The 17,493-nt window shown below is 42.8% G+C and overlaps 1 protein-coding gene across 1 annotated transcript; it reads right to left on the bottom strand.

The window, feature by feature from the left end:
- Positions 1 to 6,033: 6,033 nt before the first annotated feature.
- Positions 6,034 to 8,618, bottom strand: LOC111874716 (hexosaminidase D). Its single transcript, XM_023870451.2, has 3 exons — positions 8,301 to 8,618; positions 7,925 to 8,223; positions 6,034 to 7,847 (listed from the first exon to the last, which is right to left on the bottom strand). Exons 1-3 carry the CDS (start codon positions 8,616 to 8,618, stop codon positions 6,896 to 6,898), a joined length of 1,569 nt encoding a protein of 522 aa, XP_023726219.1. The 3' UTR covers positions 6,034 to 6,895.
- Positions 8,619 to 17,493: the final 8,875 nt, after the last annotated feature.

The following is a 17,493-nucleotide window of genomic DNA, read 5'->3' as shown; positions in this document are numbered from 1 at the left end:
AGGTAAATAACAAAGTTGGCACGAGTACATAGAAATACAGAAATAACTAAGAAACAAATAATAATAATAATAATAATAATAATAATAATAATAATAATGCTTAGAAGTTGTTCTGGAAAAGGAAGAACGGTATTGCCCGAATATACTCTGCTTACATTGACCTTTATTGTAGCAAATTCCTGAAATATTTATTTTCGTCTAAATTCATTTGGTTCTGTTTCTAGACCAAGGAACGACTCTCTCGGAGATCAGATATTACAGACACGAGTTCCTTAGTAATATTTGTAACCTTTCGCTGATTCCAACTGACCGTGAAGTGCTATTATTTTTCACTTATTATTTATTTTATTTATTCTTCTTAGTGGGGTGGGACTAAGTCCCTTGTACTGCGGCCACTTCTGGCCTATTGTACCAGCCCCAGATGATAGATGAGAGTGATTGTGGAGCAATTGGTGGAATGAAGATTGGCAGGGGAAACCGTAGTACTCGGAGAAAACCTGCCTCAGCGCCACTTTGTCCACCACAAATCCCACTTGACCAGACCCGGGATCGAACCCGTGCCGCCGCGGTGGGAAGCCAGCGACTAACCGCTTGAGCTATGGCGCAGCCTATAGGATTCATTTGCTATTGATATAAAATCCAATGCAACTTATATCCAAGTATACCTCGTTTATTGGCTGCGTAGAATGTGTCCAGCTGTTCAGCTGATCCAGGTACCACGACACGACCGCAGATCTTTGCATTCGACACAAACAGAGCGCAAGTATGAGACAGCCCCGAACAGCACAATAAATCAGTGTCGCCAACTCCACAGTACTCAATATAAACTACATCGCCACACCGTAACGTAATATAAATATAAATTTAACGGGACTTCTACACGAGACATTATAAAGTTGTAAGGTTTTACACAAATGAATTGTAATGTTATATTTAATAAGGTATATACCCTGACGATGGTCTTCTCAGATCGAAACGTGTCGGAGTCTCTGTGATACACAGTCTGCTCAGGTAGACTTGGATGGAAACTTGCAACTGGTTTTGTATTTTACCTACATTTTCAGTTTCACGTAAAAACAAACTGGCCGTTTCGCTACTTTCTTCTGAATTTATTATGGAGAGCTGCGTCTTCTTGTACCCTTTTTGTGAGTCTTTATATATTTCTTTCTTCATTTGCTTTTACATTCCTTCCCTCTCTATAACCTTTAACAAAATGTCTCTGTGCTCAAAATTACTAGGTCAGTCAAAACACTTATAGTTTGGCTAACCCTGCTAAGGTACACATAACCCTAAAGGCCCAAATTGTGTGGTAGATGGAGGCGCTACTGACCACTAAATGCTGCTGTAGTATTGAGGGGTCAACATCGTGACTACAGCCTCACGCCAGGCCCTCGGGGCAGGGCGGGGCGGTCCTCGTGATGGTCATGACGCCCCGCACAGAAATACAGCCTGATTCGAAATCTGCTACACAACAAAAAATATTTAAGATAGCAAATAAAAACAGATGCATACCGTACACAAGTAGACGACAATATACAGGAGGGTAGAATATAAGGGACATTGGAGATTATGAAGTGATTATTACTGTATGAAGGAAGACAGTGATTGCCGCACAGGGAGAAGACTATAGATTCTATAGATAACAATACCTACTGTGCATCGTACAGAAATAGAGGGCAACTGATGACGTAGTTGGAAAATGACTGCTACAGTTTAAAGTAAAGGAGGCGGTTGCTGTGGGGAATTATGACAGTGGACATTACGGAGAGTAAGAAGAGAATGCACACTTCAATTTGAAGAAGGTTACTGCTGTAATAAGGAAAGGACTTGAATATAGCGCAAAGGAAACCCAGAATTTTTACTACATACCTACTCGTATTTATGTGGCCAATAGTATCACTACACCATAAAGGCATATGGGGGAGTGGATGTATAGATCCACATTTTCTTGACCTCAGCACAAGCTGTAGGTGAGTGGTCAACTTCACGCCCCTGTCGCTTTACCCCCGGAGAAAGAGCACCCGGTAACTATTGGAAAGGTTGCTGGGTGGACCGCAGAGCCGAAGTAGTAGTAGTAGTAGTAAGAAGGTTCCCACATTTTCTAGATAACTGGCTCACAGTTGGCGGTAAGGTTGTCAGACCTAAGCGTTGGCCGCAATTTACCACCCAGAAAGATTCCTGGTACTCATTTCTGTTAGAGGCTGAGTCGACTCCGGGGCCATAGTGCGGCTGGAAGGATTAGCTAAATTGAAAAAAATCCAATAAACTCATCGTGAATCTAACCCGCGACCTTCCGCCTTGTAGCATAGTGCCTCAACCAACTATGCTACCGCGTGCCCCCTGTAGTAGTAGTATAAAACCGAAATTAACGGCCGTGGAGATTCGTTGCGCTGACTACGCGACACCCTCTATCCACAAAAGTTGGCACTAAACTTCGTCGACAAGCGGCGGTCCCTCGGTCGGTATGGTTAGCTTGCGGACTGAAATCATGGAGCTTTGAGTAGTAGTAGTAGTAGTGGTAGTAGTAGTAGTAGTAGTAATAATGTAGAGTATAGTAATGTAGCTTTGTAATATTAGTAATTTTGTAACTGGTGGTAGTACCAGTATAATTTGTATGGAAAAATCATGAGGAGGAAAAAAATTTACTCAGATTTCTCAGGAACATTTTCGAAATAATCTGTTATTTACGAACCCACTAATGGCTGGAGATAAGTCGGTTGGATTCCGGTACATTCCGGAATAAGTGAGAATTTTGTGCAATACAATTTCAAAATATCCGTTCTAACCCTCTTACATCGGGAAGGATACAGGCAAGACTATTCTGTATTTTAAAGTTCTATATGTAAAGTGCTCAAACTAATATTACAAATGTTATTTTAAATATCTATATTGTAACAAATATTACGAACAGCAACCAATGAAATGGTGTAGTTTGTTATTCCAATCGATTAACACAATTCATAGTTCCAGTGCACATTATGTAATGTGTTGAAACACAGCCAGTCTTCACACGAAAGAATTCTGCGCGGTTACCGTCTTCTAGGCTCCCATTATTCATGCTCCCGCTACCTTAATGAAATCCTGTCATAGAACACGTCACGGATATATTCAATGGTGCTGACATCTTTCTCTCCTCAGAAGTTTGTACCGCCGTCATACTGACTTAAGGTGAAGAGTAAAATACATATATCAAGTATCCAAATACTAATCAGTTACTATTTTACAAACAATATGGCGTCCGAAATTGAACAGGTGAGGGAAACACAAGCAGAAGGCGGACGGACACACGCCAAGAAAGGAATGTCGACCATGATACACATAGATGTGGGCTTAATGGCTCCATGGTGAAGAGTCCGTTTTGCCAAGCTAAAACTCGCCCAGATAATCAAGAATCCCTGTGTACCAAGAAATTATAAGGTTCACTACTTTGTTCAAAATACAAATTGGACCTTATTCTCACTTTGCTATCCCATTACTTTGAAAGCGATTCTTAGATTACCCTCAAATTTACACTTTGTCTTCAAAATGATCTTCACCCTTCATCTTAAAATTTAATTCGACGCAAAATAAGCTCTACAGTTCTAACTATAAGGGCAGAGTAGCTCTATTAGTTGAAAGTTTAGATTTACTGTGATAATCATAGAATTCGCTGCTCTTGTGCTGAGCTCACATGAGCCTTACACTTAAGCGCATGCCGCTATGATCTAGTAAAATCCATCCCGTCATACCCTACTATTCTAAGTCCATTTTACAGCCATCCTCCTTTTCAAACTTAGGTACTCCAGGTGGACTCGTCTCTTTGAAGTCTCTAAACGATTCTTTTGTGAGAATTGTTCATTCCACACAAGTGTCACTTCTTTCATGTATTTTTCTCCTGTTTCCTCCGACTTCCTCTTTCTTCGGTTGAAATATTTTCACATTTTCCTAAAGTAGTCTAAGAATTAATCAATTACGAATCAAAGTGTGGTATACCACGTAATATCTATCCCTGATTAACCAGTGCTACTGTAAAGAGTGGCCTCACAATTCAAAGAAGGTCACTGCGATACAGTCTCGGCCGCTGTAACCGACAATTTTCTTCTTCTGGTTTTTACAGCGTCCACTAGATAGCACTAGTATGGATTCGGCTATACACCGATCTTGTAGTTACTGACTGTCCGAAGCTTTGTGTGCATTTTCGTAACAAAGTTATTTTTACGGTGAGTTGTTAGCCCCACGCCCAACCCCTAATCTGGAGGACCACCCCTTGTCGGCTTTCCGCGACTGCTTATTCAATATATTCGCAGCTTCCCTCCATCCGCAACTTGAGGACGCGCCATGCCGTGATGACAAGGGGTCCACCTAACATGGATCAAGTCAAGGAGGATGAGGTGGTTAGGGCATGTAGCACGAATGGGGGGATGAGGAATGCATATAGGATATTGGTGGTAAAGCCTGAAGGAAAAAGACCACTGGGAAGACCAAGGCGTAGGTGGGTGGACAATATTAAAATGGATCTTAGAGAGATAGGATGGGATGGTATGGATTGGATTGATCTGGTTCAGGATAGGGACCAGTGAAGGGCTCTTGTGAACACGGTAATGAACCTTCGGGTTCCATAAAATGCTAGGAAATTCTTGAGTAGCTGCAGATTTGGTTTGTCCTCAAGAAGGGCTCAGCTCCATAAGTAAGTAAATTATATCGTAAACTGTAAACCGTTTATGCAGATTTTGTTTCAAGTGGACATAACAGCTTATCATAATTTTGTATAGGGTAATTCCGATTTTCAACGGTATTTATCTTTCATAAATTTTATTTTCCTGATACAATATTCAGTGTGTGTCACAATCCGTTTCATATTTTATGTTTAACTTCCACAGGGAATGCTTTCGTATGGTGGTCTAAATTTCAGTCATATTAATTCGTGATAAATGCTAGTTTACGTAAGGCCTAACTGTACTTTCTAAATATGCCACAAAGAGTTAACGGATTTGGTTGGAATTTCGAATAGGAGACATTCACTAAATATTATCAGATAATTTCAATTTTTAGCAGTAAGTGCTAATTTACCCTATTTAATTTATTTTGTTAAAATTAAGCCTCTTTGCGATAAACAAAATATTTAAATACCTAAGGTAAATGTAAAATTACCTCTGCTCTGTTAATTATGGAACTAACCACCATTCTTGAACTTGGTTCTACATGGAGGTGAGTGTTCATTTTCACGTCCCTACCTATTTACCCCCAGGGAAAGATCCCCGGACACACATTTTTTTAATTCGCTTAGTGGGGGGTGGAGTCCTACTGGGTCCACTCGGCACGGCAGCTACTGATTGGCCTATTATAGCCTGCCCCAGGTGATTATGATGATGGAGAACTTGATTGAATGAAGATTGGCAGGGGAAACCGAAGTAATCGGAGAAAACGCGCCCCAGTGCTACTTTATCCACCACAAATCCCACTTGACCAGACCCGGGATCGAACCCGGCCATTCACATGTACTCTTGACCACTTCTGTACACCAAAAAGCTTTCCTATTCTGCACATACCAACATGACTGCTACTGTAGTTCTGGGTTTATGGTCTATTTAATGATGCTTATAATTGCTCAAATTATGTAGTGTTGAATGACAAGTTTAGATATTTACAGTACACCAAGAAGTACCCCTCAACCACTTCACAAGTCTAAATATAAATAGACTGTACCACTAGAGGAAGGCCTTGAACTATGAAACATTCAAGAAAATGAAACTCGTGAAATGATAATTAACAACTTAATGAAGGCAAAGTTGCCACAGTGATGAAATTCAACCAGTGAAGACATATGGGAGCATGGAGGTAGAGCCATACCAACTTCTTGAATATCCGCCTTACAACATGGACTTTCACCTAAAGATTCCATCTGTTTTGTCCACTAAATAAACCACCTTGGTGGCAAACATTTCACTGATGATTAAGAGGTTAAAACAGAGATGTGGAAGTGGCTGAGACAACAGTCAAAAGACTTCTGTGCTGCGGGTTTTGACACACGGGTAAAGCAATGGGACAAGTATATCAATGTTGGTGGAGGATGTATCAAGAAATAAATGTTTTTCTCAGATCTGAATATCATATATTTTACGTTCTATACCCATCTGTGACCCATTTACTGACTCTCCCTCTTATGTGAGAACACCACTGTACAAGAATACTAACTATGCTAGATTTTCATGTATTCCAGATGGAAGCACACAGTAGTGGTAATATGACTGGCAAAAATGTAATTCATCACACACAACCAAAGAATGATATGTGGACACCATCATTTTCAGAACCCTCACACAACTGTCATAGGGATATTATTAGAATCCTCATTAGTTTATGGTAAACAAAAGTTCTGTCTGAAGTTCCTACAAACATCATGGCTTTGATGAATAAACTCAAACAGGATGTGAATTCCCATTTCAGGTCACACAGCAGAGCCTTCATCGTTGAATATACCACCTATGGTAACTATCACAAATATATATATATACTACAGGATATGATGTAGAGCCTTGCACTTGTCTGGCTTCAGATCTGTTTAGGATAAACTGAATCCTGCAATTTCTACTGTATTGTAACGTTTCTTTTCTATCATATTACCCTTGTTAGGCCCTTCCATTTTGTGGTCCAGTAACATCAGGATATAGCCATTAGACATGAGTGTCTATATGCTTTGGGATTGTATACACTGCACACAATAGAGAAAGAGGAGAGTTTAAGTGTTTAGTAGGCCAAAAAGCTTCTGGCCTCTGTCCAAATTCTGAGGTACAAGTCTGGCAAACCTGTTTCTACTGAAATAGTAAAGTGAGGCTGGACCTGTGGCCAGTGCTAGCTAACTGCAAAACAGCCAGATCCGATAGACTTCAACTCAATTTTCAGTATAGCTTTGGTGTTAGCTTATTGGTCTCCTCTGCCAGGTATCCCTGGCAATCAGGGTCTGCACATAGCGCTGTAAGGACACCATTTTCTCGGTCAGATAGTCCACTTTCTGCTCCAGCCACTCATCCACAGTAAATCGGTCAAAGTATTGTAACATGATGAGTGCTGTTGAGTTTCTGAAAGCATCCAACTCACGCACCAGTCGCTGGCCATTGGTCAGGGCATCCAGCACCCTCCATGGGCTAGAGAAGTTGTGGCGCACATTATACATTGTGAGCCAGCCATGCCTCTGCGTCATGTCAGTGTACAGACTGTCAACTCGAGCCTGTAAAGTCACATAGTTTGCCACAGCAGAGAACAGGTTGCTACCCAAGAATGTGCATGCACCCAAATGCCACTGGAAAGGGTCAGAGTCGAATAATGCATTTGGGGTGAAGGCTGGAGGACAGGAGAGTGCTTGTGTCCACTGAACTATGACTTGTGACTTAGAGGAAAGTGGGTGAGACACTAGAAGCAGGTTGAGCAGCAGGGATGGGACCGACACGGGCAGCAGCTCACACAGCACTGCAAAGTGGTCATAGCGAGCCCAGCCAGTCAGCACCATACCCCGGAATTGCACGCCCTTTGTTGACCGCATAATTCGAAGCCAGGCTAGGTTGTTCTCAGAATGGCGACGCAGGTCGGGTGCTAGTGCTGTCTCTCCATATGCGCCCTTGTATGCACTAGCCACCCACACATGCGAGAACACGCGACCATACATGTACCACATATAGTGGGGCAACTGACGTGCTACGTCCTCGCTGTATACCCACACCATGGGTTCCACTAACTCTCCCAGTCCCGAGTCCGCCAAGTCCACGGGCAGCCAATGCCGTAGCATATCGTCCCACATGAGAGGAGTGATCCCTGGAAACCTGTCGCGCACAAACCGCGCAACGCGAACCACGTGCTCTGTGAACAGCAGCCTGCGAAAGAAAACACCCTGTACAACTGCGGCCATAAAGGGCAGTCTGCAAGATACAACATCCAGTATGATAGCTACCTGCCCTCCATATATCTGCTAGTGCATCTCGTGCATGCTGCCAGATGGAACACTTCATCACAACCGATGTGTAGCCACTTAGCAGTCGGGTGGAGTGACATAACTTGCTCGATCAGTTCTTGGACTAGGACTCGGAAAACGTCCGGGTTAGACGGACAGATTTCCTGCGGAAAACCCGACAGTTCTCGGAAATGCCTGAACTCCGGCAGCTTGAGGATGTACTCCAGGTGTCCGAAAGTTTGCACCAGAGGAATTACTTCCAGGCCGGACTTGCGGGCGTAAACCAGCAACTGGTGGATCTGCAACAGCGATTAATGTTGTGACGTCATCTGGGGACAGATGCATTACACACAGCGCTGTTCTCACATGACCTCACCTCCTCCCTACTGTAGGCATTTCTGGCGGACGCATTTTGGAGCATGCCCACGAACGGGAACATATCCTCATACTCCAGCAGGAGTGCGTTGGCGCCCGCAGCTGCGATAAGAGGAATCAGAGTCTTGAGGACTCGCATCTTTGGCGGTGCACCCTTGAGGTCCAGGTGCACCACGCGCAACGTCTCGCCATCTTGTAGTCTTTCGACTGCAGCTTTCTCCGCGGCGGGCTTCCTTGTCCATTGCACTTGGAACACGAAGAAAGTCACTGTTAACGACAGCAAGACGCCACACAGCACGACGCGTCGCCGCCGCAACATTTCACGTGGCTATCAAAGCTTCGGTTGAGGTGCAAACCGAACCAGGACTCTAAAGGTGGGAACGTTTTCTATTAGCTTCCTTTTCATATCTAGAATGATCAAATCAAGGAGGATGAGATGGGCAGTGCATATAGCACGAATGGAGGAGAAGATGAATGCATATAAAACATTGGTGGGAAAGCCAGAAGGAAACAGACCACTACGAAGACCAACATATTGGTTTGTGGGTATTACTGAAATGGATCTTATGGAGATAGAATGGGGTGGTACAGACTGGATCAATCTGGTTCAGGATAGGGAATAGTGGAGGGTACTTGTGAGCACGGCAATGAACCTCTGGGTTCTATAAAATGCCGGGAAGTTGAGTAACAGTAAAAAAAAAAGTAAAGTTATCCTTGTAACAGGCCGTGGAGGCCCATAGGGTTGTCAAATGTTGAGGGTCCCACACTATCTAGACAATCGGCTCACAGATGGCGGTAAAGTTGTCACCTTACGCGCCGGCCGCCCTTTATCCCCAGGAGAATTCCTGGTACTCATTTCTGTTAGAGGGTGAGTCGACCCCAGGGCCATAGTGCGGCTGGAAGGATTATGTAAAATGAAAAAAATCCAATGACCTCACTGGGATTTGATCCGCGACCTTCCAGCTCGTAGCATAGTGCCTCAACCAACTATGCTACCGCATGCCCCCTCGGGAAGTTGAGTAGCTGCACAAATATCTGATTCTCAAGAACGGCTCAGTTCCACGAAGTAACTTAGTTTCCTCTCCACATCAGGATATGTGTATGCCTACTTCCAATAACGTTTCAACGGACAGATTTTCATTAATCTTGGCATGTACAGCATACCACTGGAGATTGCCAGACTTTCACCAATACTATCAATAAAATAAAAAAAAACACTCCGCTACCAATATGGACTTTTAAAACAAAATTAAAGGCCAAACATATAAATTAAATGGTGGACAAGACAGAACGGCAAGCATATGTGGAACGTATGAGGGAAAACTAGAATTACGGAATTAGTAGCCGAATAAAAAGTTTAAAACAATTAGATTGTCCCTGTGCTTAATCAAGCACCACGCCGTGAAGACGTATGGGGGAGTGGAAGTATAACTCCACCATTCTTGACCTCGAACTAGATGGGGGTGAGTGGTCATCTTATTGCCTATTTTACAGGCGGTTAGGTGGGCCCCTAAGTCGGTCTGGACACTGTAGAGAAGAGAAATATCTCTTGACGCTGACGGGAATCGAACCCGGCCGTTCGTCCCGTAGTCCGTCGCTATACCGACCGAGCTATCCCAGTAGCCAAATATATCCCTCGGAAAACGAAGATTGGGACGACCAAGAGAAAAGTGGGAGATGAATCCGAACCTGATAGGTGAGCAAGATGATCAAGAACATGAAAATACAAGTCAGGTGTTCCTGATTACATCATGAGTAATGGCGCAGGAAGCTAGCCAAGACGAAGACGTTCTGGTGTTATGAGAATCTAAACGCTTAATCCGGCTAGCAAACGATACTGCCTAACCAACAAGGCGTAGTGCAGAGGGACAACTTCACTCTTTTACGTAAAGCAGTAAGCTGGTTCAAACATTAACGCTTCCAACCTGTATTCCGGAGGTCGCTAGTTCGAATCTCGGCCAGAACGTGGACTATCCTTCAAATTTTCGTGGCCTTCTTCGTTCCCTCCTGACGAACACTGTGACAGTGCCTCCAGTTAGGCCAGGGTCACTTCTTTCCACATACTTCCCAATTAATTATTCACTGATCATTTTACTTGTCGACACTATACGCTCTGAGCTTCTGATAACTTTGTTAAATAATCCGTCACTCTTCTCCCGTATATATCATTCACCCTCCGCATAACATTAATGTTGCTACTCACACACTCCACTTTCCACTGCGGGGGCATCGGACGATACCACTGTGGTACAGCGTCAGGTTTCTGAGTCGTCCATAAACCGTGGTTCAAGAACGACGCAAGTCACAGAAACAGAGGCCACTCTTGTCCTGAATGTGTTTCATTTTTGCTTTATAGTTTTTTTTATGAAAAACAATCCGGAAATGACGTTACCAGTCTCGTGTGGTCAAGGGCGGACACCAAATAGTATATTATGCGCTCCCCGTGGTGCCATGAAGCCACAGAAGTGCCAACAGCTTGTGGGGGTTCAGGCAGTGGAGTTCTTCCCCCGCCCCGCCTCTAGTATGGACGTCAACTAACGCTGAACTCTGTCATGAAAGGCTAAAGCGTTCTGACGATGACATGTCACGCTCAGTGTTTCCGGACTTCCGAGCTGTATTCACCGCCTGGTATTCCGAAACTTTTCGATCTGTTTCGTAGATTATACGACGGGCGAATTCCAGAAACTGCGATATGCTAAGGCAAATTTCTTGGCTCGCTGAACGACTGTCAGCATCCGACGGCGAAGTTAGCGGTATTTAGCCCCTCAACCTCCAGAAACGCATCACCCCTAACACAACAGACTGTCCCTGGGACTATCTAAACTTAATCACCATCTCCACCAAGATCTGGCAAAAGGGTTTCTTACAAAAATTCTGTAACCAGTACTGTAGGCCACCACAGCTATACTTGTTAAGCACATCGTAACCGCCTCTATTAACGCTGCTAGAACACACAGTTCCTAAACTCTCTTAGGTCAAGGTAAACCATACAGACTTCTGAATCTGCCACATATTATTCCAGGGCCACAAACCTGGGCCATCAAGTCACATCACTTGCGCTTATGCAGCACCAATAGACCACCCACTGTTCACTCAGTAACACATGGGGAGATGCACTGTTCAATTGTCGGTCGGAAGATCGGCTATTACAAGGATCTCATGGTTCTTTCAGTTCCTTCAGGAAAATTCCAAAATAATACCTTAATTAGGCCACGACCGCTTCCCTTCACATCTTTTCCAGTTCATTATTCATTAATCGTTCTAAAGTTTGATGCTACATGATCTGAGCTACTGACAGCGTCGTCAAATAGACAATAAATTAGCAACTGAACAGTAAAAAAGGTAGAATGGCTCAGCGTTCACAGCCTGCAGGCCAGGATTCGAATAGGGAACCTCAAGCACAGTGGTATGGAGGTAAAGCTGCTCCTCTGATCAGCTGTGTACTACGTTGCTAACCAAATAACGGTCCACTCTTTCATGGCTTACTCTTCGATCCTGAAGCTGGAAGCAGTACGTTCCTTCGAAGCGTCGACGAACTTCCACCAGACTATGCGGCGTCACATCCCAGACGATAAAACTCTTCATATTGCCGCCATGAAAACCTCAAATCCGATGTAATACAACCAAGTGTGTTCACAACAAACAAAGGGCTGTGCGTCCGTTGCGTCCTGTTTGTCCCAAACAGAGCGTCAACAAAATTGCGAAGACAAACATTTCTCCGCTATTTCCTCCATACCAAAAGCGCGTGGATCGTGACGGTAACGCGTAACCAACCTCCAAACATTTCACAGCGACCGTGGTAACGGAATTATTTACAGTAGATTGTGGTGTGAAGCATTTTCACTTTCATTTAAGACAACTAAGTGGTGTGTTCGAGCAGTTACGAATAGTGTACTAATGTGTTATGCATGTGAAATCCCGAAGACAGCGCGTTTTATTGCGTGAATACATTTTCCTGTACCGCTATACGGCTTGCTCCATTGGAATTACGGTCTGTACATCATGAAAGTGGTTCCTTGTGAATCCAAGAACCTAATCACCGTGGAAAACAAAGGCAGTTTCTGAAACCGTAGCGCCGATTTCTCTGCACCGGCACGCTAATAATATAATAAATTTTCAATCAAGAAATTTGAATTTCTCCCGATAACATTGAAGCCCCTTTCCCCGAAATCAAGGATGTTATAAGGACAAGGAGAACATGCGCAAATTTAGAGAAGTGCCGGAGCTTCTAGGCCAATCAAGGGAAATCCCCTACATTCCGATAGTTTTTGCTATCTCGTGACTTTCACACGTGAGCAAGGAAATGTTGCAACATGGTTAAATAAACGTGATATGGATAATTTCCTTGCCAATATCACAATATATAGCAGCTAAAAGTTGGAACAATATTTAAATTCATGAGATTAAATTTTGCTTAAGTAATTAAAAAGACGCGATTTAGGACTTGAATTCCAATGTTCTTTATTGCATCCGCGCCAGGAAACGGGAGTTTCCCTTGCGTGTGCATTGCAAGTAGCCTTCCTGCGTTAATGTCGTTTTCAGTGATAATTTTCATTTTCTTTCCTCATACTTAACAGACTGTCTTCGAGTAACGGAGCATGCAACTTCATGCCAGATTGAAACTTACCTCGGCCAATCTCTCCACTGTGCAAGATGCATCTGTGTGGCGTACCTCAAAAAATATTAATAACCCGTTTTGTACGAAGTGAAAGAGAACAGCAGGGACATCTTTGGACTAGATTTAATTAAATTTTGTTTACCAATCATGCGGTCCTAACAGTGAACCGGCTGCTGCACGTTATGGCCGTTGTCTTCACTTCTGCGCTCTAACAAGAGCAAATTTCTTCATAGAGCAACTACCGGCGGGGAGAACTTCCTCAGTGTGCGCTGATTTAGCTGCTGTAGTAGGGCACCGTGACCTAGAATGGTGGAGGAAACATGAAAACCAGCCAGAAAGTTCGCTCTTACGAACAGAGAGCAGCTTCACGCTCCGGTCGTGGCGAGGAAGTCGGTTTGCTATTGTGTTTCCTTTGTCTTCCAACTACTGAATCCTTTGACGAATTCTGTACATAAAACTCAGTTACGAAATAAGAATTCACCGAACGTCACGGTGGAATGTGTAGGTTTCCTGCTACATATTTCGGAGATACTGGACTCAAATATTATTTCGGAGACAGACAATCTTGGCACGTGTTTCGTGGATTTCCTCAGTCGCACCAGCAAAATACCGGGCACCTCAAATTATGTCACGATAGATTCTTCCCATATCTTTCTAGTTCTTCGGTAACAGACAATCCCGACAGTCAGCGCTACAATCAGGAAGGCTGACAGCGTCGGTCTGTGGCTTACTTCAAAACGCTGTCAGCATCCAGGCTATACAGAGTCAAACGGTAGGATAACTGATGAACTGGGTATGATCTGGTAGGAAGCGGTCGTGGCCTAATCTAGGCAAGCTTACTTTCTGATAATTTACCTGCGGGAACTGAAGAAAAGCACGAAACACTTCGGTCATGGTTGTCCACGTTCCGGCTGAGATTCGAAGTCAGCATCCCCCACATAGAAGTCTAGAGCAGTACAGCTACAAAAATTTACCCGGATCCACAAACACCGTGGCCTGTAGTCCGCAAACGAACTATACCGACCGAGCGACCGCCACTTGTTGGCGAAGTTAGTGCCAACTTTAGTGAATAGAGGATGTTGTGTGAACAGCGCAAAGGATCTCCATGGCCGTTAATCTAGGTTTTCTAGACTGGAGCCGCTATTTTCTTGAAATGGCTCTTCAATTATCCTCACAAGGCTGAGTGGACCCCATTCCAGACCCACTACTTCTGAGAAAATCTTGTAGCGCCGGGAATCGAACACGGGACCCCTGGATCTGTAGCCAGAAACTCTTGACCACTAGACAACAGAGGCGGTCTACTCGGAAAGCACCAGAGACTGTACAGGTTAATCTAAGGGGAGTGAGTATCTTTGTGCAAAGTAATACAGCATATAAACTTCAGACAGATAAGAAACATCACTGTAGAGAAGGGAACACAAAATTATTTGTAACTGTAATGTAAATTCTGTTACACCTGTTCCATCTATTCAGAGGCCCCAAAGCTGCATGTGAACTATTCACAAGCAAATTACAATACATAATTTATCTTTATAATTTTGAACAAGACATTGTGGTGTGCGGCAACATAGGTTACTGAACATAACCACAATGAATGCCTGAACTCATTACAAACACATTTTAATCTTACACCAACAGTTACTTCCCCCTTAAGACTGATTTCTTTCATCCTGCACTGTCACACTAACAATATTATAAAAGGTTAAATTCCGTCCTGTGAGACTGATGAAATTTTTTTTCTCTCCTTTTTAATATCTTATCCTTAACATGTTTCGGTCTTATAGAGCATATTCAGAAGGATATCAATACAATTAGAAACCACTATTACATTACGGCATACATACAACGTTATCATAATACGAGTACAAAATGTAATGTTTTTTACAACTACAGTGGCTTGTACTAATACATTAAAATATTTATAAATTACAATTAGCATGTTTAAAAAGATTTTGTTAAAATTGTTAAACAAACTGGTTCATGTCCTTTTTATTTCTTCTCTTTGAAGGAAACCAAGTGTCTACCACCTTGTGGTGCTGTTGTTTGGAGAATAGGATTCTTTAGTGTCCTCCTGTTGATGTTCAAGGTGTGCCGTATTGTTGTGTTGATAACATTGTATGTATATATTAATATTCACAAAACATATTGCAGTAGTGGTTTCCAATTGCACTGATATCCTTCTGGTCTATAAGACCGAAACATATTAAGGATAAAATATGAAAAAAGAGAAAAAACTTCATCAGTCACACTGGACAGAATTAATTAACATTTTATAATCCCCCACAAGAGTTCAAAATTACTGTGACCAATTATATTTTTATACACAGCTCTACTATTATCTTCAGTCCAACAATGCAATCAATCAAATCCAGTTACTTCTGACACCAGATGTCACATGTATTAGCGACTAGTAGATGGGGTCTGGATTGGTGAATCAATTTAGTGGATATTCTCCAGTCGTAACCACAAATAATTACAAACACTCTCAAGATTACTGTAATTATAACACATGTAAAGTCACACACTAATTATATTTAAGCATCCTGTTGCACTCCATACGATATATGATGTAAACTCCGTCCTAAGTGCAACAAGTTATTGTAGGTCTTTTTTCATCTTCTTTTCTTCTGCACTACATGTTTCGGCTGCAAACGGCCATCATCAGGTGTATACACTCACGTAGCTGTTACACTGCACTTAGTTTAAAATTTAAACACAGGTCTTCCCAACTGTTCCCCTCATCGTTGCTAACAGAATCTACTTCGCTGATATTTGTCTGATTCGTACATTATCTTTGTTACCTACACATGTCAATTTTGACTTTCATGAACTGACACTTTTAAAATTTTCAGTTCCAATTTTAAAAAATTCCTTTAAAATTTTTTCCACACAGACACAGGGAACCTTCACAGAATAACACATGTACAGTGCTGAAAACAAGAAGTAGCCGCTGCAGCACTATAGACATAGGGCGAGTAACCCTGAGAATTTTAAATTAAAATTATAAAATTTGGAAAAAATTTTAAAGGAATTTTTAAAAATGGAACTGAAGATTTTAAAAGTGTCAGTTCATGAAAGTCAAAATTGATGTGTGTAGGTAACAAAGATAATGTACGAATCAGACAAATATCAGCGAAGTAGATTCTGTTAGCAACGATGAAGGGAACAATTGGGAAGACCTGTGTTTAAATTTTAAACTAAGTGCAGTGTAACAGCTACGTGAGTGTGTACACCTGATGATGGCCATCTGCAGCCGAAACATGTAGTGTAGAAGAAAGCAAGATGAAAGACCTACAATAAATTGTTGCACTTAGGACGGAGTTTACATCATACATCACACACTAAGTTTTCTCAGGCTGACTATGAACTTCCCATGCCTATGTCCTAGGGGCAACTGACTCTCAACTGCTTTAGTCAAAGTCAAAGTCAAAGTCACATTGCGACTGACGGTCAGTCAGTCAGTAAGTCTTGGTGTCGAGCCCCATCTGGGGCTCATGACCAGATATTAATTTTACCGTTTGACAGTTACGGTTTTATTTTCGTGGGGCGCCCTCTCTGACGAGAGGACGGGTCTGTCTTGTGCATATGCTGCTGGCCATTGCCAGAGCGATCTTTCTCGGGTCGGAGTCCCTTGGGACTCGCGACCATATTTTACTGTCTCAGATATGAGGCTTCCCTTTTCGTCGCCTCCTACGACTCGCAGGGTCGCGGTGGAGGTATTCGACCCCGCCTCCACACGGGGGAACTGCTTTAGTTATTCTGGGAATCTCATTATAGAGCCACAGCACAGACCACACAGAAAACACAGTTCTACTGTTGCATAGTGCAGATCACACAGAAAACACAAGTCATGTGATCACTTCCCCAACCTGCTCACTGGCATGCTGACTGCCGTCTAGCAACGAGCTATAACATTCATCCACTGAGACATGGTTTCCATTGTTGTGCACATTTATGGAGACGTTGCCTGGCAATGTGTTGATCAAATCCATTACAATATTTTTTTATCTTTATCTGTATGTGTACTTTGTAGATTGGTAATGAGGAGCAGGGCATTTTTTATACTGTTCTTGTTGGGGAGTTGAATATTTTGTTTCAGTATTTGTGTGAGGTGACTAGCTCGCTTGCATGCCGGGGAACTGTGCCAGATGATGATGGCTCATATGGATAATGGGATGTTGGTTTGTGTGGTAGGTTAAGTTAAGGTAACTGTCCAATTTATGGGATGGTCAATTGATGTTTTGTGTGTGGTTAGGGTTCTGTGACATTCGTCACTTTCGTCTCACAGTTGGAGATTTCCTTCTGAGACACGCAGCAGGTGGCTTGGGTCAAGCTTGAAGCCAGCTGCCCAATAGTAAATCAGTCAAGTTAATGCAATTCTAAACTTTGACAGGGGAAATCACAATTTTAGCAGCCTCGTTTCATGCTACCCCAAGTTCCAGTTTGACAGCCACGCAGCAGGTGGCAAAGTTCACCCTTAAACTCTGTACGCATGGGTATTTCTTTTTCTAACTGGAGAAGATTAAGCAACCTCCCAGCTTGCCTAGTCCAGCCAATAAAAATCTGAAGTGGGACG

Source organism: Cryptotermes secundus, unplaced genomic scaffold (assembly GCF_002891405.2).
Source record: "Cryptotermes secundus unplaced genomic scaffold, Csec_1.0 scaffold177, whole genome shotgun sequence".
NCBI lineage: Eukaryota > Metazoa > Arthropoda > Insecta > Blattodea > Kalotermitidae > Cryptotermes > Cryptotermes secundus.
Note: the sequence above shows the minus strand (reverse complement) of the source record. Positions and strands in the feature narration are given on the sequence as shown.